The 24675-nt window shown below is 38.2% G+C and overlaps 2 protein-coding genes across 5 annotated transcripts in view; one reads left to right on the top strand and one right to left on the bottom strand.

Annotated features, from left to right (window-relative positions):
• Positions 1-4700: 4700 nt before the first annotated feature.
• On the bottom strand, positions 4701-23922 carry LOC143421466 (zinc finger BED domain-containing protein 4-like). The gene is made up of 2 exons (XM_076890762.1): positions 22213-23922; positions 4701-6161 (listed from the first exon to the last, which is right to left on the bottom strand). The coding sequence occupies exons 1-2, from the start codon at positions 22551-22553 to the stop codon at positions 6092-6094; spliced, it is 411 nt and encodes a 136-aa protein (XP_076746877.1). The 5' UTR covers positions 22554-23922; the 3' UTR covers positions 4701-6091.
• The window catches only part of abcc12 (ATP-binding cassette, sub-family C (CFTR/MRP), member 12), a 30037-nt gene continuing 12310 nt past the window's right edge, over positions 6949-24675 (top strand). The window contains exons 1-15 of one of the 4 annotated variants that reach the window (XM_014408817.4): positions 6949-7398; positions 8807-8859; positions 12962-13018; positions 13221-13372; positions 13519-13665; positions 13854-14001; positions 15093-15338; positions 15904-16077; positions 17027-17174; positions 18627-18775; positions 19046-19153; positions 19589-19801; positions 19885-19956; positions 21501-21625; positions 23425-23497. In XM_014408817.4, coding sequence (XP_014264303.2) covers positions 12968-13018; positions 13221-13372; positions 13519-13665; positions 13854-14001; positions 15093-15338; positions 15904-16077; positions 17027-17174; positions 18627-18775; positions 19046-19153; positions 19589-19801; positions 19885-19956; positions 21501-21625; positions 23425-23497 — 1806 coding nt within the window. In that variant the 5' untranslated portion in view covers positions 6949-7398; positions 8807-8859; positions 12962-12967. Of the gene's footprint in view, positions 7399-8055; positions 8876-9115; positions 10376-12961; positions 13019-13220; positions 13373-13518; positions 13666-13853; positions 14002-15092; positions 15339-15903; positions 16078-17026; positions 17175-18626; positions 18776-19045; positions 19154-19588; positions 19802-19884; positions 19957-21500; positions 21626-23424; positions 23498-24675 lie in introns of those variants that run through there. The other 3 variants (XM_076890224.1, XM_076890253.1, XM_014408815.4) reach the window with 3 other exon arrangements.

Raw genomic sequence — 24675 nt, 5'->3', positions numbered from 1 at the left:
CGTGCAAAATACAAAACACGTGCAAAATCCAAAACACGTGCAAACCCCAAAACACGCGCAAACTCCAAAACACATGCAAAATCCAAAACACAACGGAAGTGCTCCAGGACGCTAGGGGCAGTGTTGAGCTTTTGTTACCTAGTAACTACACAAGCCAGGAAGTACCAATGACCGGATTTGGGGTCTGCAGCCTTAAAGGCCGCATTTTAAGGCCGATTATGTCACAGCGACACGACAAAGACTGTCCCAATTCCAAGGCTGCTCGAAATGCGGCCCTCAAATGCTTCCTTAATTTCCCTGAATTTTAAGGATGGGTCTGTGTAGCCTTCATGGCCCAACATATCCCAGACTTCATAGCGCGGCGGTGGTTTGGATAATTTTGCCGAAAAAAAACGGCGGAAGCGGAGCGGACGAAGAGTAAACTTCCAGAAGTAAGTACTGAATATTATGTCACTTATTTATGCGCAAATGTTTTTATAATGAAGAACATTAAAACATTACTGTTGGCAACATGTCGGGAAAGTTATGTGACATTAGCGACGTTTGTACTAACTTGGTTTTAAAGCCTTCACTTCAAAATATTCGCCGTTCAATAGCTGACTTTAATCTTACAGAGAATGTGATGATTTTATGCGTAATTAAAGTCAGTCATGTCAGTCAGCTGACGGTTCACTCCTTAAGCTGAAAGAAAGATGCTTTAATCACAGGAGTCACACATGTGTCCACTGTACCATCTGGGAACTCTTCTTGTTTAGCACTCGTAATGACACAAACACTAAATCCTCCTTCTCTGGTGCTGTTTTGTAGCAGTGTGTACACCTGAGACTGTCACCTGTCTGTCTGTCCTGCACTCTCTCTCTGTTTCTTTCTCTCTGATTGTGGAATAAAAGTATGAACATGTATTTATAAGTCACACTTGTGTTTGAATCCTGCAGCTTATCACACATTTGATTTCTATGTGTGACACCTGCAAGTGTCCAGAGTGAGAACAGACTGAGGGACCCACTGCATTACATCATCTGTGAGGCTTTGCACCCCTGATGATCCACCAGGACAATCTCAGCAGTATGTGAGGAAGAGGAGGAGGAAGAGCCAGCAGCAGCTGACAGATGGAGAGAATAGACAGACTGTTCCCTGTTTGTGAAGGACTGCTAGAAAAGTTTAAAATAACTAATTGTCTGTCCTGAATCAGTCTTATTAGGTAATGTTCAAATAATTTTATCATTCCAGTGTTTCCAGTGTGGGAGAAAGTACTCAGGGCCTTCAAGTTACGCACTATGAAAGGCAGCAACAAGTTTAATGTTCAGAAACCTAAAGTCTGTATCAGCAGCAGAATGGAACTAAAAATAAATGTTTGTTTCAGTTCTATGAAGCTTTGAGTATTTTGGATCAGTAGCACTGCTGTGTTTGTTGCATCATATTGCTGTAATTGTTTATATGCTTTATATATTCTGAGGTAAGTTGATCTATAGTGTTACATCATATTCTATAAGGATGTTATGTGTTTGTATACTTTCTGCCCAGTTTGACCCATTTAGCAGACGTCAGCCTGTTTAAAGCTCTGATATCTATTCTGTATGACTTAAAGCAGTTATGACATGGTCTGATTTTCTCACCCAATAAAGGAATATTTAATACATCAGTCTACTCTTCATTTTATCAGAAACATATATATACTATTATATATTGTACATATATTTATTAGTTTCAGATGTAGCCATTCTTGTATTTTGCTTGTTTACATTATTGTATTTTGCACAACTCTGTTGCTTGTGAAGCTCGCACACAAGAATTTCACTCACATGTGCTGTACCAATGTACCTGCACATGTGATGTGACAATAAAAGTGATTTGATTTGAAACAGCTCACAGCTTGTACATTTTCTTTTTACACATGTATGTAAGCATTTGAGCCAAATTTAGTAATGCCAACATACTGAAGGAACAACATTTGTCTCTTATATATGATACACCTATATATGCACTGTCAATATACATTTTGAACCAGCTGCAGATGTCAGAGTAACAACTGACTGACCCCCACATAAAGTGCGTTACAGTAGTCCACAGGGGAAGAAATAAAAGCATGGATCACGGTTTCAAAGTGCTGCCTAGAAAGAAACGATTTCACTCTTGCCAGTCGCCTTAAATGATAAAAATGGACTGGTCCAACTTAAAACCAAGGGCAGTAACAACAGGTTTAAAATAAACCTCCAGGGGTTCCAAATGAAAAGAAGAGGACTCACAGGGGCCACTGGGTCCAAACACCAACAAATCTGTTTTCTTTTCATTCAAATTTAAAAAGTTTAGAGCCAACCAAGCTTTAATGTCATCTAGGCATGTCAAGAGAGGTTTTATTCAGATGCCATCCTTTGGCTTCAGTGGCAAATAAATTTGGCAGTCATTCCTATATACTTGTCTTTGAGTGAAGATTTAAGGTGGTAAGACATGTAAATAACTGCAACTTGAATCTGTACTGAAGCTCAGTATTTGACAAAGAGTTCATGTTCACTGCTGTAATACCTAATAATGACTAATATAATAACCATAATATTGTCCATATTATATTTACATTACCAAAGTGATATGACTTTAGTCTCATGAACAACATTAGCTAATTGTTATTTACTAGCTAATCTTAAATGACTGTTCAGTACAGAAATGAAGCCCAAAAATCATGTTTTACTGTCCTGTGGTCTCAGCCTCAGATACTTATCAAATCACACAAAGCTCTTGTAGAAACAAACAAACAAATGAAAAAAAATATGTTCTCCTTCATTTCTGTCAAAAAAAGTTGTATGACACGTTTCCAGCTGTTAGTATCATAGTTGCTAGGCAACCTGGGAAGCGCAACGGAGACTAGAGCCCATGTGTTTGCAACAAACTTGCCGTTTATTTTACAAATCGAGCTCAACACTGCCCCTAGCGTCCTGGAGCACTTCCGTTGTGATTTGGAGTTTGCATGTGTTTTGAATTTTGTACGTGTTTTGGATTTTGCACGTGTTTTGGATTTTGTACGTGTTTTGGATTTTGTACGTGTTTTGTATTTTGCATGTGTTTTGGATTTTGCATGTGTTTTGGATTTTGCATGTGTTTTGGATTTTGTATGTGTTTTGGAGTTTGCATGTGTTTTGAATTTTGTACGTGTTTTGAATTTTGTACGTGTTTTGGAGTTTGCACGTGTTTTGAATTTTGTACGTGTTTTGGAGTTTGCACGTGTTTTGAATTTTGTACGTGTTTTGGATTTTGCACGTGTTTTGGATTTTGTATGTGTTTTGGATTTTGCACGTGTTTTGGATTTTGCACGTGTTTTGGATTTTGTATGTGTTTTGGAGTTTGCATGTGTTTTGGATTTTGCATGTGTTTTGGATTTTGCACGTGTTTTGGATTTTGTATGTGTTTTGGAGTTTGCATGTGTTTTGAATTTTGTACGTGTTTTGGATTTTGCATGTGTTTTGGAGTTTGCACGTGTTTTGAATTTTGTACGTGTTTTGAATTTTGCACGTGTTTTGGATTTTGTACGTGTTTTGGATTTTGCATGTGTTTTGGATTTTGCATGTGTTTTGGATTTTGTACGTGTTTTGGATTTTGTATGTGTTTTGGATTTTGTACGTGTTTTGGATTTTGCACGTGTTTTGGATTTTGTACGTGTTTTGGATTTTGTATGTGTTTTGGAGTTTGCACGTGTTTTGTATTTTGCACGTGTTTTGGATTTTGCACGTGTTTTGGATTTTGCACGTGTTTTGGATTTTGTATGTGTTTTGGAGTTTGCATGTGTTTTGAATTTTGTACGTGTTTTGGATTTTGCATGTGTTTTGGAGTTTGCACGTGTTTTGAATTTTGTACGTGTTTTGAATTTTGCACGTGTTTTGGATTTTGTACGTGTTTTGGATTTTGCATGTGTTTTGGATTTTGCATGTGTTTTGAATTTTGTACGTGTTTTGAATTTTGTACGTGTTTTGGAGTTTGCACGTGTTTTGGAGTTTGCACGTGTTTTGTATTTTGCACGTGTTTTGGATTTTGCACGTGTTTTGTATTTTGTACGTGTTTTGGATTTTGTATGTGTTTTGGAGCTTGTACGTGTCTTGGATTTTGTACGTGTTTTGGATTTTGCATGTGTTTTGGAGTTTGCATGTGTCTTGGATTTTGTATGTGTTGAGGAGTTTGTGCGTGCTATTTGGAATTTGTAAGTGTTTTGGAGTTTATACATGCTTTGTCTCTAGGGGCCACCGTAATTCAGGGATATACGTCGGATGTGGAAGAGGCCAGGTTAGCCGAAATGTTAAAGAAGAGGGACGTTTCATGTAGGGAGTGCAAAGGGATGGTGTGTGTGTGTGTGTGTGTGTGTGTGTGTGTGTGTGTGTGTGTGTGTGTGTGTGTGTGTGTGAGCCCTTCTGAGAACAGGGGGGTTGCCTACACGTAAGCTTGCAACAGTCGGAGTTAACAACGAAAATGTTTTGGAATGTGTGAAATAATAATAATAGTGAATTAAAACATAAAACGTAAAAAGGAAACACGTTAGAAGAACTAGAATTTATACAATTTTAGAATGATAAAAACTGATTAGAGACACGTCTTCACTGAATAGTAGCTTGGCCAAAAGTATGCAAATGCTCAACATAGAAAAGTATTACAAGACTTGTTTTATTCAGTCAGACTTAAAACATTCATATATTATTCGTCTAGAGAGTTATGTGTGTGTATGAGAGAGAGAATTGCTTTTACAGCCTTCATTTTTAAATAACGCTATGAGTAGATTTGGTGTCCAACTTACTGATATTTTAGCTTGCCATAAAATTACAGTTTGCAGGTGTTACAGCTTACAGTGAATATTGTCATGTAATATTAGTAAAATTTTGTTCTGGTGAAATGGATGATTTATCATTGGTAGGTTAACCAGAGAATTGTGACACTGTGGCCATCTGTCCAAACATGAATCCCTGAGTAGTGAAAGAGCATATCAATTTTTTAGCATGGTTACTCTCTTCCTTGTAGGCTGCTGCACTTTATTTTAATTTTTGAAATCACACAATGTGCACATATATCCTCTGGTATGTGATGTGCTTTCGCATATGGTATAAATAATCGTAGTGGGCCGCCATTGATGTTTTTAAGGAACCCCTTTTATTGCATGTAATGCACAGACACGCCAACAGAGGGCAGTAATATCCCTTCAACATACATTGTAAAATTACTATTACAACAATCCCACTTAATTTTACCATGGAGTTCACTTACTTGACTGCCATTGCTTATTTCTTTAAAAAAAAAAAAATGCACCTATATCACAGTGTTACTAGAAAATAAACATTTTCTCTTTTGTTTTGAACTCACACAAAAAAGTACTGTGTTAATCTTAGACAAAACTATTATTCTTCATTACAGTTAAATGCTCGCCATCTTAACATAAGCATAGTATAGGCATGTTAAGTATATGATAACCCTTTTAAACTGAACACAGTCCAATCTTCCCTCTGAGATACTCAAACTTTTGTCTAGGCAGTGGTTTGGTTACCAAACTCCTTCTTGTGCAGCTTGGCTCAAAGCAATATACTCAGCCTCTGCAGTTGAAAGTGCAACTGTTGCTTGTTTCTTGCTAAGCCAACTAACTGCACCTCCTGCAAGTAGAAAGATGTTTCCAGTTGTAGAACGTCGATCATCCTGATCACCTGCCCAATCAGCATCTGAATACCCAACCAAGGTTCCTGTTTCTGTTCTTTGATATTTGAGTCCCAGGTTTAGAGTTCCTTTCAAATATCTCAGGATTCTTTTCACAGCTGTAAGGTGTGTAGTGTTTGGGTTTGCATTGAATCTTGACAACACACTCACTGCTTGCGCTATATCTGGTCGTGTGGCTATGGCAGAATACAATAAACTTCCAACCATTGACTGATACATGCTTGGGTTTGCAGGTTTACTGACATCATCACTCTTTCTTAATTTGACATTTGTGTCAGCTGGAGTTGCTACTGGATTGGCACTGTCCACTCCATACTTTTGTAGTATGTTTTCAATATACTGTCTCTGATGAAGCACAACATGGTTTTTGGCCTTGTCTTGGACCACTGAGATGCCCAGAATGTAGGATAGCTCACCCATGTCCTTCATTTTGTAGTGTTTCTTCAGAGTGTCCTTTAAGTTCTTCATGCTCTCTGCTGATTCTGTAATCAAAATCAGATCATCAATAGCCAATATTTCCAACTCCTGACCTGTTCTAACAAACACACACTGATCTGAAGTACTCTGTGTAAAACCAATGCTTTTCATGAACTCTGTAAAAGCTTTGCTCCAGCAACGTGGAGACTGCTTCAGTCCATATATTGACTTGTTTAGTTTGCACACTTGATGTTCCTGCCCAGGTTTGATGTAACCCTCTGGCTTCTCCATGTAGATTTCCTCTTCCAGGTGTCCATTCAAGAATGCAGTCACGACATCCATTTGATGCGCATTTAGATTGTTTTGCACAGCAAATGATAACAATGTACGAATTGAACCAAATCGTACAACTGGAGAGAATGTTTCATCATAGTCTGCACCATAAATCTGTGAATAGCCTTTGGCAACAAGTCTGCACTTGTATCTTTCCACTTGTCCATCACTGTGATGCTTAACTTTAAAGACCCATTTTGATCCAACTGCTTTGCGATCCTTTGGTAGCTCCACTAAATCCCATGTGCCATTTTCCAGCAGTGACTCATATTCCAAATCAGCTGCTTCTTTCCACTCCTTTGCATTTGGACTTGACATAGCCTCTTCCAGTGAATTTGGTTCTGTGACACAACAGATGTTCGCATAATGATTGTTGGAGCCAAGTCCAGGCCAATATTTTACTCAGTTACATCATGCCATAGTTAAGTATTTGTCATGATCTTTAAGTTTCTATTATAATCTTGATCATTTTATGTTATAATGTAATAGGCTGTGCTCCATAAATTAATCCTGCTTTGTTAGTCTGTTGTTGTTGTAAAGTGTTGATAGATGTCGTAAAGGGGGTGTATATTTGGCCCGCATGCGGAGGGGTGTGGGTAAAAGGTTAGGTAAGCAAGCAAGACATGGAGCAACAGTTTTCTGACCATCGCCGTTTTAATGTTATTTTTTGTTGTAACATAAAGGGAATGTAAACGGAGCTCCCACCAGAGGCATTTGTTTTGTACCTTTCGATTTGTATGGAGAATAAATGTTTTGCCCCTTTTTTCCTTCGCCTCGTTTTTGCTACCGGAAGGCATCCAAGCGACTTAACAAGAGCACGAGTCAGAAACTTTACGTCCTGCAGAAGCGGCAAAGAAGGACCGAAGGTTGCCGCTACAAGGATCAACTGTAGCTACATCAACAAACTCCTCTAATCCACATCTCTTTGGAGGTCTTCTGATCCGCTGATCTCCTTTTACAGCCTCACTGGTGACAGCCTCCTCAGTACTTGTTTGTCTTTCACCCGTGTGTAGTGTCACCTCATTCCCCAAACAGAGATCATTTTCACTTTGTTTACATTTAAACTCTGTTTCATTGAAGACCACATCTCGTCGAATCAGTATTTTTCCTTTTTCTTCATCCCACAGTCGGTAGCCTTTTGCATTGGTTGCCTATCACAGGAAACGAACTTTCACTGCATTTTTTCCAGCTTCTTTCTCTCTGTGTCTAGAACATGAGCATAAGCAACACAACCAAATACTTTCATATGGCTAATGTCTGATTTTTTCCATACCATCTCTGATAGGGTGTTTCATTCTTTAAAGCACGTGTTGGGAGCCTATTCTGTATGTAAGCTGCAGTAGCAACAGCTTCTGCCCAGAATGTGTTTGGCAACTTTGCATGTGACAGCATACTTCTAGCTGATTCCACTAGAGTTGTTTTTTCTCTCTGCAACACCATTTTGCAGTTTAATTAATCTACACTTGATTAATAACTACGGAAGAGGATTAGGGCCACTGGGGGAAAAAAGTCTTTCTTTTCTTCTTTTCCTGAATTCTGAGAAAAAAGTCAGAATTCTGGCTTTTTTCTCCGATTTTTTTTTCCAGTGGCCCTAATCCTCTTCCGTAAATAACAAACAATAAAGTCAGTGCTAAACAATTTAAGAACTATTTTCTTCAAACTATTTTCATGAATGATATTATGCTATCATGACAGCCACCAACACAGCAGTTACCAGTGAGATTTATGAAGGTTGTACTGAATAATTAATGTCTTCACCTTTTCCGTATCCTGGCATGAAATGGTCTCTTTACTTTAATGTGGAGTCGGAAAGCACAGTATAAATATTTAACCTCTTAACATCAACTGTGTTCTCATCTATCTATTAATATCAAATGTTAATTTGCTTGACAAATCCAAATGGAAACTGTAATGAGCCACTCAGTTAAATGTGTGGCATTTGGAAGTGCTTGCTCACAGGGTGTCATTGGTTCCCTATCTGATATATTATGATTTTTCCCTCATATGTAAAAACATGTTGAGATGACTTAGATAAGTCCACTTTATTGGAAGAAGAGGTATCTTGAATTTTATACCCACTCAACTGAATACCTTGATTTTACAATTTGTAGACTAACTAAACGCTAATATCCTTCAAACATGACACAGTTCCTCCAGCTGTATGAGGCTCCTCCCATGCAAATACATTAATTTTGACATGTAAAACTGATGCAATTCCCCTTTAATCCCACCATATGGCACAGTCAGGAATGTAATATGAAACAACTGGTGGCTGTTTGAGAAGGCACAGAATTTACTGTCCTATCTACCTGCAGATAAATGTTAGTAGTGGTATTATTAGCAAATGATATTTTCTTCTTTTCTTTTCTTCTTTTAGACATCACCAGTCCACACAGAGTCATCAGAAAGAGGGATACCTTGACATAAAAGGTTACCACTGAGCGTGGTTTGTATGTTCACATGGCCGTTTGTTTTGTGAGATTTATCAGAATAGTTGCATGCTTTCCCCAATACATTAAGTTAGAAGACAGAAAAACCTAAAATCTAGATTTTATTTGTTTAATTCTTCAGTGTAAGTTTGATTTAAGGATAATGACACACATATTGGTCTTTATCAGGTAGTTACTTTATAATGACACACTATTATGCATTAATAAGATATTAGGAAGTGCTTAATTCATCATTTATAAAGCATTAGTCGTCCTTAGTCTGTAGCTGTGGCTCAGGAGGTAGAGTAACTCATCTACTTAAAAAAGCGTGCTCGTAAGAATGGGTGAATGAGTCAAGTTTTATAAAGCGCTTTGAGTGCTCAGGTAGAATAGAAGAGCACTACATAAGAACCAGTTCAATCCCCAGATATAAATATTTATTCTCCATTCACAGTCACATGTATAACATCTTCATGGTATCATTTAAAAAGTTTAAGAAAGTGATTAACAAAGTATTTAAATGCGCGCACACACACACACACGCACGCACGCACACACACACACACACACACACACACACACACACACAGATAATTAAAATGAGTGATGCAAACATAGTCCACTTGAGGTTTGCAGAATACTAAAACATTGGTAGGATGAGAGTCTAAGTCTGTAAGAGGAGTTTAAGAGAGAATGAGCAGTTGGGTAACTGGGTAATATAACGTTTAAGGTTTGTCATTTAAAATAAAATATGAATAAGGTCATGATAAAACATTAGTGAGGATTACTGGGATGTTTGAAAGTTCTTTAGTTCATTCCTGAGGTTCAGTGTTGCTCTGGTTTGTGTTAGTGAGCTTTTAGTGAGATGAGTCAGCATCCAGTCAGGTTCAATTCCAGAGTGCTCCTGAATTAGAAAGAACGGTGTCTGGTGAACACGGCTGAAATAAAAGAAGTATTGGATGGTCTCCTCCTCCTCATTCAGTCAAATTCAATAAAAACTCAGAATGGCACATCATACATCAATTGATGCATCAATTGATGTATAATCTTGAATGCATATGTGCAGTAGACATAATCAGGTGACCTCAATAAGTCACATGGTGAGCTATGGAGATGACATCAAAAGTTCACATGATGACCTATCGAGGTCACCTCACCCAATAACCTCTGCTGATAATGACCCATGCCTTTTTTCACACCTTGCTCCATGATGAGACATCACATGTATATCTGTATTGATACAGACTAAGGAGGAATAATGCTTTATAAATGAATTAAGCACTTACTAATACTTTACTAATGCCCAATAGCGTGTCATTATTATTAAGTGTTACCACTGATTTTAAATGATTTGTCATTGTGACTAAGCTGTCCAGTTAGAACGAAGAATGGCAATCACCTCTAAACAGGCTAACCTTTGATCTCCATAAAGGTTATGCAAGGCAGAGTAAAATGCTGCTTCACTCACTGTCAGTGTTGACTAGCGGCAGTGTGTCTCCCTTGTTCTCCACACAGAGGTATTGTTCAGATTTTTTTAGATTAATTTAATTCATTCATTCAGACAGGAAAAGTTTCACTGTGTTTACTGTAAATTAGTTTAGCTCAGTTTTGATCTTTTTAGTTTGTGCTTGTATTTTATGATTGTCAGTTTTCATTGATTGTGTTTTATAGTTAACTTCATTTTTAAGAAATCATTACCAAAATAAATTACAGTTACTATTAATATTCTTAATGTTTATTTATTAATAATTTAGTTAGGAATAGTTAGTGGGTTTTTTTTTATATGTTATTAGTTAGATGTTTCAAAAACAGCGCTGTAATCTGCATGTGCAGTCTTTAAGTTGATAAGATTTTAAGCTTAAACATATCTAAATGGTATAAATGAACTGATTCAACAACATGCCTCATTCACCCATTCACACACCTATTATGTATTTAAGTACTTTCTATCTAACATTCACACACATTCATACTCTGATGGATGCATCACAAAGCAACTTGGGGTTAGTATCTTGCCCAAGGATATTTGGCATGCAGACTGGAAAAGCCTTGGATCGAACTAATAACCATCTGATTAGTAGAGGACCTGTTGTATTCTGTGCAGATGATTTAGCTGAGAGGCAGGTATGAGGACACTGTTCATTCATTAACACTTTATATTCAGGTGTTAGTTATGGATGAACAGAATTCTTTATTCAGAAAAAAAAAACTTGTTTTCTTCAGATTCAATATCGGTCCAAAATTTGGACATACTAACTAGCAGTTAACCATTCATATGACTGGTTAACCATTCATTAACTAAACCTTCAAATGAATGGTTAATTGGTACTGTACAAAACCTTTTAAAATTATGCTTTTTCCAGACCTCACCTCATGTTCTGATGAGTCAGTTTAAGTTTTAAGCAAGATTTAGTTTAACTATATTTAAAATGGGAAATTCTTGAAATGTGTCATCCATTAAAATAGATGTTAATAATTGATGAACTTGTCTTTAGCTGTCTGCTTCTACTGTTCACACATTGTTAGCTCCCCTGAGCCATGTGAGGGATTTTTGAATTTCTTTGTGGAAAAGGTGAATAATGCCAGGGCTCAGATGACACCACCTACTCTTTACCATTCAAGCCCTTGTTCTTTGCTCTGTTGCTTTCTACCAGTTTGAGCCTGTAACTTTCTCTCTGTTTGCCATCTGAAGCCCTCAGGTTTCCCTATTGATGTTGCTCCACCTCAATTATTAGAGGTCATTTCTACTCTTGGTCTATCTGTTCTAGCTATTATTAATACCAGTTTTTTATCTGGTACTTTTCCTAAAACCTTTAAGCATGCTACAGCTCAACCTCTGCTTCAGAAAAATAGCCCGCCATTTTATCAAATTTTAGGCCTATTTGCAAGCTTACTCTTTTCTGTAAAATTCTGGAGAAAATTGCTTGTCAGTTGAAAACTTTTTAAATTTAAAAATAATGTCTTTGAGATTGCTTTTAAATCTCTGCATAGCACAGAATCTGCGTTGCATAGGGTTGTTAATGACATTCTCCTGGCTACAGATTCAGGATCATGTGATCTTGGTTCACCTAGACTTAACAGCTGCCTTTGACACAGTCTTTGGCAATATTTTACTATCTCGAATGGAACACTGGATAGGCATTTGTGGTACTGCTCTGCAGTGGTTAGAGAACCTTTGTTTAGACACGTAAGCAGCGAATTACAATAATCCAAGCGTGGCGAAATAAATGCATGTATATCTCAAGTTCAGAGCGAGATAAAATCGGGCTTAGCCTAGCCACATTTCTTAAATTATAAAAACAAGACCGAACCAGAGATTTCACATGCCCATCCAATGTGAGACTCGAGTCAAAGGTGACACCTAAATTCCTGATAGAGGATTTAACATAAAGTGAGAGAGGACCAAGGGCTTTCACTATCTGTGATAGAAACCTATCAGGGGCGCATACGGGGACTTCGGTTTTCCCCTCGTTGAGTTGGAGGAAATTTGCAGCCATCCAACGTTTGATCAAATCTAAGCAATCATTCAGACGCTGAAGCTTAGATAAATCCTCGGGCATAAAAGAAACGTACAACTGAATATCAGCATAACAATGATAAGAAATGTCCTCAAAAGAGCCCATTATATGCTGGAGGGGGAGAAGATAAATTAAAAACAATAAAGGCCCCAAGACTGACCCTTGAGGGACACCATAAGTAAGGGAGGTAGAGGATGACCTAAAATCGGAGACTGCCACAGAAAAGGATCGGTGATGGAGATAAGAGGAGAACCACTCTAATGCACTTCCAAATACACCAACCCATTTTTTCAGCCTTTCAATGATTCTTAAAAGGACATTCTAGCTTCATGGAGGATTTCAGCTGCTTACCAGTTCACAGCCTTTTTTGTTTTATTTTTGTTTCACAACACATTAAATGTTTTGAGTGAGTAACAGGTCTGGACTTAAGGCAGGGCAGTTTAAAACCAGCATTACATGTGTGATGTATTACAGCCTCCTGTTTCTGATTCTGGTAAATAATGCTCTTAAATTAGACATTTCTACTTGAATTATCATGTTGGTTAGTATCATTTCAACTTTGTGGTTTGGTCTCTTTTAACATAGAACAAAATGAAGAAAAAATATTCTCTGGAGGAGAATGGCACTCGAAGACTCTCCTTTGTAAGTACTAAACAAACAGCAAATTTACATGTTGCTTTTACTTCCTGACATCTTTTCCATCATCCACATCCTGCTTTCCTTTTAGATGCTTAGCTAATTTCAGACATTTAGCTATTGACTAAGGCACAACCTCAGTCTTTCATCCACTCTGCTTTTTTTACTGGTTGTCTTATACTTTCTTTTTGCTTTTTTGACTGTTTAGGCAGACGATGGTGTCCAGTGGCGAACTGGATCTGAGATCATCAATCCAGATGATCCTTGTGTGCACAGCTGTGAAAGGGATCACCCTTCCTCATTTAGAAAATATCAGCAGAGCTTGCAGATGCTCAAGCCCTTGCGTTTTTCCTCACCACAGTCAGTGTCAATATCAAACTTGATCGTTTAGATGAACTTAGATAATATTTGATGGCTAGTTATTTGTTTCCATATAAATACTTTATACTTGGAAATCTATTAATGCCCTCCTTTCACACAACATTTTATGTCTGCTTTATATTTAGGCCCCACCCTGTGGACAATGCAGGTTTCCTGTCCTTCATGACTTTTGCCTGGATGACCCCCTTGATGTGGTCCATTTTTAGGAATAAGCTGGACATCTCCGAGCTAAAGTTGTCTCCTTTTGATATTGCTGACACCAGTGCACAAAGGTCTTTTCTCTTCATATTATATTCAGATTTAAACACAACATATCCAAAAATCAGTCAGGGGGATCACAGTCAAAATCCAAAGACATAGTGACAGTTGGAAAAGTACTTGAAATTTACTAAGTACCTATAATATTTAAAAGAAAAACAGACTGCTGGGTGAGTAGGTCCTGATTGTAAGTGTCTGACAGGTTTCAGAGACTCTGGGATGAAGAAGTGGCAAAGAGGGGTCTGGAAAAAGCCTCACTGGTTCGTGTGGCCTTTCACTTTCAACGAACCAGGCTGATTGTTTCTGTCATTATTGGTATTCTTGCCATGGTTTCAGCATTTTTGGGCCCGGTGAGTCATCATCTCTGTGTTTCATGTTCTTAGATATTAGAACATGAACAATCCCAGCTGTATACAGTGGAAACCAGTTTTGTCCAAAGGCATTTCTGCCATTTCTAAATGTCGCATCTGAGTAATTTAGAGAGGAACCATCTCATCAAGTCATCTGAAGGTGCACATAAGTAAAAAAAAACAAAGAAACAATGATTTTAATCTCAGATCTTGTGATGAAAGCACATTTTGTTCTGAAAAGTAGTACCTGAAAGTGTAGCAATATATAATAACTAATATGTACATCTGTGGTGAAGTTTACATACACTCATCAAGGGGATGAATGTCACGGTAATTCTGTGCCTCTTTTATTTTCTTTGAACTATTTCATTTTTCAGGGTGGAACTATTGTACAGCACACATCATTAATGACTTTAAAAATTGGGTGCGTAAGTTTGAAAACATTTCAGATTTTTTCAAATCCCCACAGGGTTAAAAGTATACCTACAAGCCTAAAAATATACTTACACTCATTTTTTGTTAAATTTCCCGAGCAATTTGCACCTCAGCTAGATGCTTTTGGTAGCCATCATCAAACTTCAATACTTTTCTTCACAGAACTAGTACAGTTCATTTAAATTGGTTGATTTTCTGGCACAGACCCAGATCATTGTCCTGTTGAAAAAAACAACTTTGTCCAAGTTTTTACCATGTATCTGTTAAGATGAAGTTGAAAAATTTGGAGATAGTCTGTACATTGTGCAGGGAAACAGCTTCATAGCATTATGCCTCCATTGCCTTGCTTGACAGCTGGTACAGTGTTCTTAGCTTTGAGAGTTTCTGCTTTACTCCTCTAAATGTATCTCTTGTTATTGTGGCCAAATAGCTCAGTCTTGCTCTTGTCTGACCGTGTAATTTGTTCATGGATGGCATTCGACTTGTCCATGTGGGCAGCTGCAAATTTCAGTCGAACCCGAATGTGTCGATTTTGCAGCAGGGTCTTCGTTCTTTCTCTGCACCCTCTCAGTCCATGGTGATATAAAATATGTAATTTGATCTTAAAGATTCATGTTATTTAAGTGTCACTAACCATTTTCTCCCTGTTCTTTCAGGCTGTACTGATCAGCATGATCTTAAATTATATTGAAAACCCAGAGGAGTCCGTGTCCAACACAGTGTCCTATGGTGTTGGTTTGTCCATTGGTCTGTTCACCACAGAATGTTGCAAAGCTCTCCTAATATCCTTGCTGTGGTCAATAAACCTGCGCACAGCAGTGAGACTGAAAGGGGCTTTCTCTACAGTGGCTTTTCAGAAAATCATATCGCTGCGGGTATACAGCGGTGTTTCAATGGGAGAGGTAAAGACTAGTTCTCACTTCTATGGCAAATGCAATATAGCCACATTTGTCTGAGAAAGTTTTAATGCTCTTGTAATTGATTCTAAAGTAATTTTATCCACTTGTACAATATTCTTACAGCTGATAGCCTACAGAGGCCAGTGTAACAAAAATATGCTAATGTCTTTTTTAGCAAAGATTTCATTTTTGCTTTAAAAAACTTTGACATTGCTTTCACCCACGCTGTAGTGGAACAAACTTGGATGTGGGGTGCTGTTTGTGTCCATGGTAGACATTAGTGGACCAGATGTAATGTCTGCTATCTGTGAACATGAAAAGCAACCCTTGTTTGTCTTTGTTGCTATATTCTATCTTGAATGAGCATGCTTTATATTTTGACGTGTATACATATGTTTTACATGTTTTTAATATCTCATGTATTCTTCTTTCTATCCCTCCATAATGTATTATAAATTATCTTGTGAGTCAATAGTGCTACAAATAATTTGAACTTGTTTTGACATAAAAGAAATTTGTTTTGATGCAATTCCTAATTAACTTTTCTTCATATCTTTCTGCTGTCTAGATGATTAACATTTTGACCAGTGATGGCCAGAGAATGTTCGAGGCTGTAGTGTTTGGGAGCTTTGTGCTGTCTAGCACAGTGCTCTATGTTTTGTGTATTGTCTACATATGCTACATCCTGGGCTACACCGCACTGACTGGAATCTTCACATACCTGATTTTTGTCCCTGTACAGGTCTGTGTATATTTCACATAAATCTGACATATCTTTACATTAGAAGCTGTGAAAATAAAGTTGGTTCTTATTTTAACTGAAAATAGTGGAAAGTTAGCAAATCCAAATTTTGGAAATTGTATGCTTATATGCTATATTTTCAAATTTGATGTTAGCAACAGAAATGATTTTAACCTTAATGTTGTAAAGAATTTGTATATTCCTGGGAGCTGTTTTGCTCAGGACAATATGTTCTTGTAGAATTTCCCACTACAATTCTGACCCAGGAAAAGGGAAAAACAAGGGCTCAATTAAAAGTCCTAATGTACTGCCTAGGGGAAAGCTTTTGCACCTTGTGCATAGTGATAGTGTAGACAGGCAAAATTACATAAATTACATCATTGTTCAAAAATGTTTGGCCTATTTTGTGGCTAGGGTCCTGGAAGAGGTTCCCTGTGGAGACTCCATAGTTCTTTAGGAAGCTTGATCAGGGGGGAGGTGTTTGCGAGAATGCAAATAGTTTGTTTTTATGCCAGCAACTCTTTTTTGCTAGCATAAAATTCTTAATATCTAAAACTTAATACTGACCAATAATGAAATATAAGTATGTGTTTAATATGAGCTAATGAAAAATAATGGCAAATACTAATGTTGCAAAAACCAGACAAACAAAAATAATCAAAAAAAACAAAACAAAACAAAAAAACTGCACAAATGAGGTTTGTAACAATAATATAATAATAAGAATAAGAATAAGAATAAGAACAATAAGAACAAAATATTATATCACAAAAAATTGAGGCATATAGAACGGTATGTTTTACCTTTCTATAAACTCATTTCCTTGTTTAGTAAGCTGCTAAGATAGCAAAACTGATTTTTCTGTGTTTTTCTTATATTATCCCAAATATATTACTTTGCTTCTTATTAACTTTAGTCACTTACAATGTATTTTTCTTGATTTTTGTAGATTTTCTTGGCCAAGCTCATAAATAAATTCAGATGGAAGTCCTTATTGATAACTGACAGCAGAGTTCGCACGATGAATGAGATTCTCAACAGTATAAAGCTAATCAAGATGTACGCGTGGGAAGATTCTTTTGAGAAGACGATTACAGGTATGTCAAGCTGTTTCATGTTGATATTTTTTAAATCAGTATGTCAAATATCAAGGAAATATTCATACACACCAATTTGTTTAAAAACAAAATCAGCAAACATATAGTCACAATGGTATGTATGGGCATCCTTATGTACAGTTGTGATCAGAAGTCCAGATGCTTTTGGTCACCATCATCAAGCCTAGCCGCAAGAGGGTTGAGGTTAGGGCTTTAAGCTTCTGGACTGGTCTTCTAAATGTTAGTCTAATTTATCCATTGCAAAACCAATTTTGTGCCAAAGTGGAAGAATTTGGAGGTACCACTGGCCACAAAATAACCCCAGGCAACGATGCTTTACAGCTCGTACTATTATCTTAGGTTTGAAAGCCTCATCTTTACTTCTCTAAGCGTATCTCTTATCACCATGGACAAATAACTCAATCTTTGTCTTGTCTGACCATAAAACCTTTTTTCCAGAGGGCATTTGGCTTTTCCATGTGCAAATTTCAGTCAAGTCTGAAGGTGTCGATTTTGAAGCAGGGGCTTCTTTCTTGGTTGGCAGCCTCTCAGTCCATGAAGCTATAACTCACTTCACTGTGAAAACTGATGTCGATGTTCTTGTACTTAGAATTGTTTGAAATGATGATCTTGGAATCTGCATCTTGTGTAAATCAATACTTCTCTTTCTGAGATCTTCACTGAGTTCTTTCTCTTCCCCATTGTTCTGAGTATTGGTCCGTCCAATGATTGTTGTTAATGAAATCCTTTTTATGCTGGCAAAAAGAACCTAAAAGTTGCCATTAATCATTATCACTAACGAGATAATAATAGGTTTTGGTCCAGTCAAGTGAAAACACATTGTAGAACCATCAACACCGTCATTACATCCCAAAGACAGAACTGTTTAAAGAAATAGTTAAAGCCCTAAATTACAATGACATTCATGAGTGTATGTGAACTTCTGACCGCAACTACAGATCTATAATGAGTAAGGTGACTTCATGTCTAACTAATCCATACACTTTTATGTACCTCTCACAAGTATATCTATTTGTTAGACTCCCTTCATTACAAGTTGAAGCAGTCATCTGCCTCTAAAACATGCAGTTGTTTGTGAGAACATCTTGAACTCTCACTTACTTTCAATTTACCTTGAACTTTTATGGACATTCATTGGCTTGCTGCCAAATCTGGGGCACGTGTTCTCATTTTCCTATGACAAGTAAAGTGCATGTGGGAATATGATATGCTTTAGTATCTTATGATCTTGTTAACTTTCTTATCAACACTGTGAGGTCTAGGTCTTCAGTCTGTACTCTTGGTAGTTTCTTGTTTAAAAAATGATCATAATGTAGTCATCTGAATGCCTTATTTCTCATTACTAAGGTGCTCACTAAAGAACTACAGTAAAGAAAAAAGGTAAGTCACTAAAGATAAAGTTAACTAATGAAAAACTTTTAATTCTTACAGGCTTAAGGAAAAATGAAAAGAAACAACTACAGAAGGTCAGTTATGTCCAGACTATTAATATAAGCATCGCCAACATCCTACCCTCCATTGCCACTATCCTCACCTTTCTGGTTCACACTTTGTTGGGGTTACCTCTCAGCACTTCTGATGTGAGTACTACAGCAGTATACTAAAACTGTACAGGCGGAAAAACACCTTTAACTAACATGTCAACTTAAAGTAACAAGTCTGAGATTCTGCAGTTCTGAAACTCAGACTGTTTGGATATGAGTCATAAGATAATGAAATAAAGGTTTATTGCATTCCTTTAATTGCGATTGTGCTAAACCAGATTGCTGTGGCCCATTTAATATCAACATGATTTTCTTGCATTCCATAATCATATATAGTGTCTTAACATAATTCTTTGTTTTTACTAGGCTTTTACCACAATTGGCATCTTCAACTGCATGAGGTTCTCCCTCCTTGTCCTGCCCCCGTCTGTGAAGGCCACAGCTGAGGCTGTTGTAGCACTAAAACGATTAAGGGTAAATTATTTGTTTTGTGCCCTCTGTAACTGTTAACAATTCATGTAGTGACTCTATTGTGCTTTTTGTGTCTTTTGTCATATATATTCTTACACTGATGCATGCTCATATGAACACACTTTCAAACAATGAAGTCAGCATATGTACAAGCGAGCCAAAACCTCACAATTCAGACGTTTCTAAAATCACAGTTTTATTTTTTTTGTACTGCTGGCTGCCAGTGGCAGATGCTATGCATGATAAGGTCATCTCAGGTACACATCTTTTAAATATAAGATATATTGTCAACCTGCATCACAAATCTGGTTTAACGCTGCTTTGATTCCTGTCTTACTTTAACCCTTGCTTTTGTCACACCTTGTATCTGACTTTCATTCAGAAATATCAACAGAAAAACACAGATAAGCTTGTAAATGCTGTTTGTTGTTATTTCAGAAAATTTTGCTGATCCAGAATCCTGAGCCCTACCTGATGAAAAAGGTAGATAATGACTCGGCTATAGTGATGAAAAATGCTACATTTTCCTGGACCAGACCTGAAAGCCAGTCTTCCCCCCCACCCAGCACAGCCAGCGGAGTGTCAGAACACAAGACAGCTGAGACTGAATCCTCATCAGCATTGAAAAACATCTCCTTCACACTGCCTAAGGTGTGATTCAATTCTGATAATGATATCTCAGGTTATCTGCATTCTATTAAAAGTAAACTGATTGTCTCTGGTATTTCCCGAAGGGCAACCTGCTCGGTGTCTGTGGGAATGTGGGAAGTGGAAAGACATCACTGATTTCCAGCATTTTGGAACAGGTTGCTTTCTCTTTTGTGTTTTTGTCCTTTTCTGTTATTTTGTATCGTTTCTTTATAGTTTTCTTTTATTTATTTTTGTTCACTCTTTCGTTATTTGCATGCGTTGAGAAGATAGAACGAGGACCTTGAGGATTCAGTGAATGTAGACAGTGAGCGAAACAGGAGGACTGTTGGAGGAAAGTTTGTGAATCAGGAAGTGCAGGGGATTAATAAGAAGGTGAGGGCAGCTATGAAGAGGATGAAGACTTGAAAGGCATTTATGACCAGGGCAAGGGTGATGTGCAAAAGTGTAATAACCTTTTTCTTCTTTTTGTTTTGTTAGCTTGAAGACACGTTATTAGGCAAAACTTGTGCTAATGCTACTAGGATTCAGCTAATGTCTGTTATTTAAATGTAGTCGATTAAATAAGTCCTACTACTGGAGTTCATTTGCGAGGTTTATTCTTGCATGAAGGAATTCAGTCAGTACAAGGCATGCAGGATTGAAGTGAGGAATTCTCTGGAACAGGGGAAGCAGACCCCACCTGTATAGGTTGTTACCCTGTTGCAAGACAGAAAACTAGTCACCCTACACAGGTCAAACATAGTTCAACAGGATATATGTAGCAGATAAGCTAAACAAGTCTTATCAATCCAGAGACTAGAAGCAGGGCACTGTCTGAGTTGGGGAAATTCTGCATGCTTGCACTTCTTCTTCATGCAGGGGTCAAGCTGTATCTTAGTATATAACAAAACAATCTTCTACATATCTTATCTGCATAACACTTGTGTAGAAGGAAGCTGTTACAGTTTGTTTGCAAACATAGTAGTAATCTCCAACTTTATCTTCAGAATTATGTAGATGACAGAGAGTGATAAAGTTTTTGAGTCATACCATAAAGCTACAGGAAAAAATTGTTGAAGGTAGGTTAGTAAGAAAGGTGACGATCAGTGAGCAGAACGATGGCTTCATGCCAGGAAAGAGCATTATAGATTTGATGTTTGCTTTGAGATTGTTGACCGAGAAGTAGAGAGAAGGTAAGAAGAAGTTGCACTGTGTCTTTGTGTGAATCTAGAAAAGGTTTATGGTATGGTGTCACAAGACAAACTGTGGTGCTGCTGCACTTCTCTCAGTAGCAGAGAAATATGTTAGGGTGGTGCAAGACATGTACGAGGACAACGAGACAGTTGTGAGGTTTGTGGTAGGAGTGAAAATGGGATTATATCAATGAGTGGCTCTGAGCCTCTTCTTCTTTGCAGTGGTGATGGATATGCTGATAGAAAAGGTCAGGCAGAAGTCTCTGTGAACTAGGATGTATGCAGATGATACTGTGATCTTTATTAAGAGTGTGGAGCAGGTGGAAAAGAGCCTGGAGAGGTGGAAGTACACACTGGAGAGAAAAGGGATGAAAGTCAATACATATATATGAATAGGGCATACGATCAGCCTTGATAAGGTCTAACAAGAGACGAAGGAGGAGAAAGAAGAAGTTTTTACTATTTCTAACCGTACATAAAATGTCCAGTAAATATAGCTTTTCTGTCTCCTTGATTTTATCTTTTAGATGCACCTTCTTCGGGGCTCCATCACAGCCGATGGGACATTTGCTTACGTCTCCCAGCAGGCCTGGATTTTCCACGGAACTGTTCAAGAAAATATCCTCATGGGGGAACCTTTTGACCAAACCAAGTAATTGATAATTTAACATAAATCAGCGCTTGTCACTATTTTTGAGTAGCTAAGACTTGAATATGAAAAGAACAGGTATTATTATAAAATAAGGAGATTTCATTTGGGGCAATATGATTTTAGTTACTGCACCAACCAAGACTATGAAAATGAGGGCAAGCGTTTTAGATTTGACTATATATTCCCTGTGACTTTACCTTACATGAAAAATGTTTAACTAGGAGAAAGTTCATCTTATCTTTGTGAATTTGCATCTGATAAGAATGTAATAAAGGTGGAGGTCATCTTCATTATCTGACAGGGTTACAATAGGAAGTAGGGATGCACCGATACCACTTTTTTGGAAAACGAGTACGAGTACTTGCATTTCAGTACTCGCCGATACCGATACCAAGTACTTACTCATTGACAAATGCCAGCCATTTGACTTTCTGGTAGTAATAAGGGAAATGTATTTCATATTATATATATTGCATACATTTGTATTTGTGTATTTTAGTTACAAATATATAATATTTCAGATGTAAAATAATCTTACATTTAGTACTGTAGTTTATCATTGAATACCTATAGCACACAGACTTTACCTTGGGTCAAGTATGGTGGAGATGAAGTACAGTGGGTTGGTCTCGACGTCACTGAAGCGCTTCTTGACAGCTGCCTGTAAGGTTGCTTTCATTGCCTTGACGCCGTGGTCCTCATCTGTTTCTCTGTTTAGAAGTCTCACTAGCACAGTCACAGCTGGGATGACATCAGAGGCTAGTGCGTCATAGCTGCTCACTTTTTTAGTTAGTTCCTCAAAGGGGGCGAGGATGGCAACAGTCGTCTCCATAAGAGCCCATTGGTGAGCGGTGAGATAGTCAGGGAGTTCGTGCTCGGACACATACACCTCCAGCACTCGCTTTTGCTCAATGAGGGACTGGAGCATGTAATACGTGCTGTTCCAGCGCGTCTGTAGGTCCTGCTGCAGTCTCTTTATTGGCTGGTTGAGCTGTCCCTGAATGTCCTCGAGGCAGGAGTAGGCTAAGGCGGAATGTTTAAAATGCCCAACTAGTTTCCGTCCCACTGCTATAGCATCAGCTATGCTCCTCTGTGCTAATAAGCATGGGTAAATAAGCGTGGGTAAACTCTTTGTACTTGTTGTCGTGTTGGGGTTTTAGGTGCTTGATTAAATTACTTGTGTTAAATGCACTACCTTTTGAGCCTCCTCTGGACAATTTCGCTGAGCACAATTTGCAGTCCGCCTTTGTTTTCACGTCTTCGTTCACTTTGAAATAGTTCCACACAGCTGACATGTCTCGCCTTGCCTTCTCCCCGCTCTGAACTGCAGCCGGGGCCTGGGGGCGGGCACTTGGCGCTTGTGATTAACCCCTTACATGCCGCTCAAACATAGACAGGTCTCAGACCGTGGTATCGGTTCCCGGTATCGGGGGACTTTTAATGAGTACGAGTACTTTAGAAAATGTGGTATCGAGGCCGATACCAGATACCGGTATCGGTGCATCCCTAATAGGAAGTTCAATTTAGTGATGGTGAGAAGGGAAACTTGCTGACCTCTGTAGTGTTGACTTAACAGAAAGTGAAAGGGCCCTTTCATAACCTCTCATAAACCACCAGGCACCATATGTCTGAGCAAATTAAAGGAATTCTTTTTCAAAGAAAAGTTTTCCAGAGACCAGTGCTTATCCTGATTACATATGTTATTGGACTCATTGGATTTTTAGAATTATTTAAATGGTTCTGTTCGATACACTATATTTCTCTCAATCAGGGCACTATCTTACATTGTCACTCCACAGATATGACAGGGTTGTGGATGTCTGTAGCCTCAGAGCTGACCTGAAGATTCTGCCATTCGGTGACCAAACTGAGGTAGGTGCTCTCTCTTTAACCTCCTAGGACCTGGCGTCCACATATGTGGACATCACATTTTGGGTTATTTAGACCAAAATAGGGCAGCATGGTGGCACAGTGGTTAGCACTGTTGCCGCACAGCAAGAAGGTCCTGAGTTCAATTCCACCATCAGGCCGGGGTCTTTCTGTGTGGGGTTTGCATGTTCTCCCCGTGTTTGCGTGGGTTCCCTCCGGGTACTCCGGCTTCCTCCCACTGCCCAAGCTAGACATGCAGCTTGTGGGGATAGGTTAATTGGATAATCCAAATTGCCACTAGGTGTTAATGGTTGTCTGTCTCTGTGTGTTAGCCCTGCGACAGATTGGCGACCTGTCCAGGGTAGGGATGGGTACCGGTATCGGTTCTGACATAAACGGTAGTAACCAGACCGAAAAGCAGCGCACATTTCGGTGCTTTATTTCGGTGCTTTTCTTTCCTGAGCTGTGATACACTTTAGATTCTAGCCAATCATTTTACGTTTCCGAGGATAGTAGGCGGGTCCAGGTACTTTAGAGCAGAGCAACAGATTAAAAATGCCCAAGGCAAAGCGGTCAAAAGTCTGGCTGTATTTCACAGCAAAAGATGCAAACTCAGCAGCCTGCAACAAATGCTTTAAGGTGATACTGTGCAAAGGAGCTAACACCTCGAATCTGATGAAACACCTGGCGACGCATAGCGTTTTTTTTAAAAAGCAAAGAAATGCACCGTATTTAATGGCAGCAGCAGCCGTTCTTCTCTGCGTGAGTAGCTTAATGTTGCTCGTGTGTAATTTACCTTTAGTAGGCTAACCACGTTATTACATTAATGCATGTAAGGTGAACTAGCAAACATCATCATAGCTACATGCGGCTGTCTTCTTGTTTGATGGCAGATACTCCCTTCACCCTGGCCAAAAAGGCTAAAATGACCAAAGAAAAAGTGGAAAACAGTTACTGTAAACATGAGAGGTTTTTGGACAAAGTTTGTGTTTTTTCCATTGTTTAAGCACTGCTTCCAGCCAAGAGCAATACCATATATGCCCCATAGCTGCAGAAAAGGCTAACATTGCTATCTTTTTACAAAAAAACAGCTGAACATGAGAGGTTTTTGGACCAATTTTGTGTTCTCCATTCTTTAAGCACCGGTTTGAGCACCGTTTAAGCACCGGCACCGTTTCAAA

This window comes from Maylandia zebra, linkage group LG1, assembly GCF_041146795.1.
Source record: "Maylandia zebra isolate NMK-2024a linkage group LG1, Mzebra_GT3a, whole genome shotgun sequence".
Lineage (NCBI taxonomy): Eukaryota > Metazoa > Chordata > Actinopteri > Cichliformes > Cichlidae > Maylandia > Maylandia zebra.
This window is presented reverse-complemented; position numbering and strand designations above follow the sequence as displayed.

Coding starts and splice junctions, on each gene's coding strand:
- LOC143421466 (XM_076890762.1), bottom strand. CDS start 22,553: ATGCTCCAGTCCCTCATTGAGCAAAAGCGAGTGCTGGAGGTGTATGTG. Junction 6,162..22,212: donor TCCACCATACTTGACCCAAG/GTAAAGTCTGTG, acceptor TTTTGATTACAG/AATCAGCAGAGAGCATGAAG.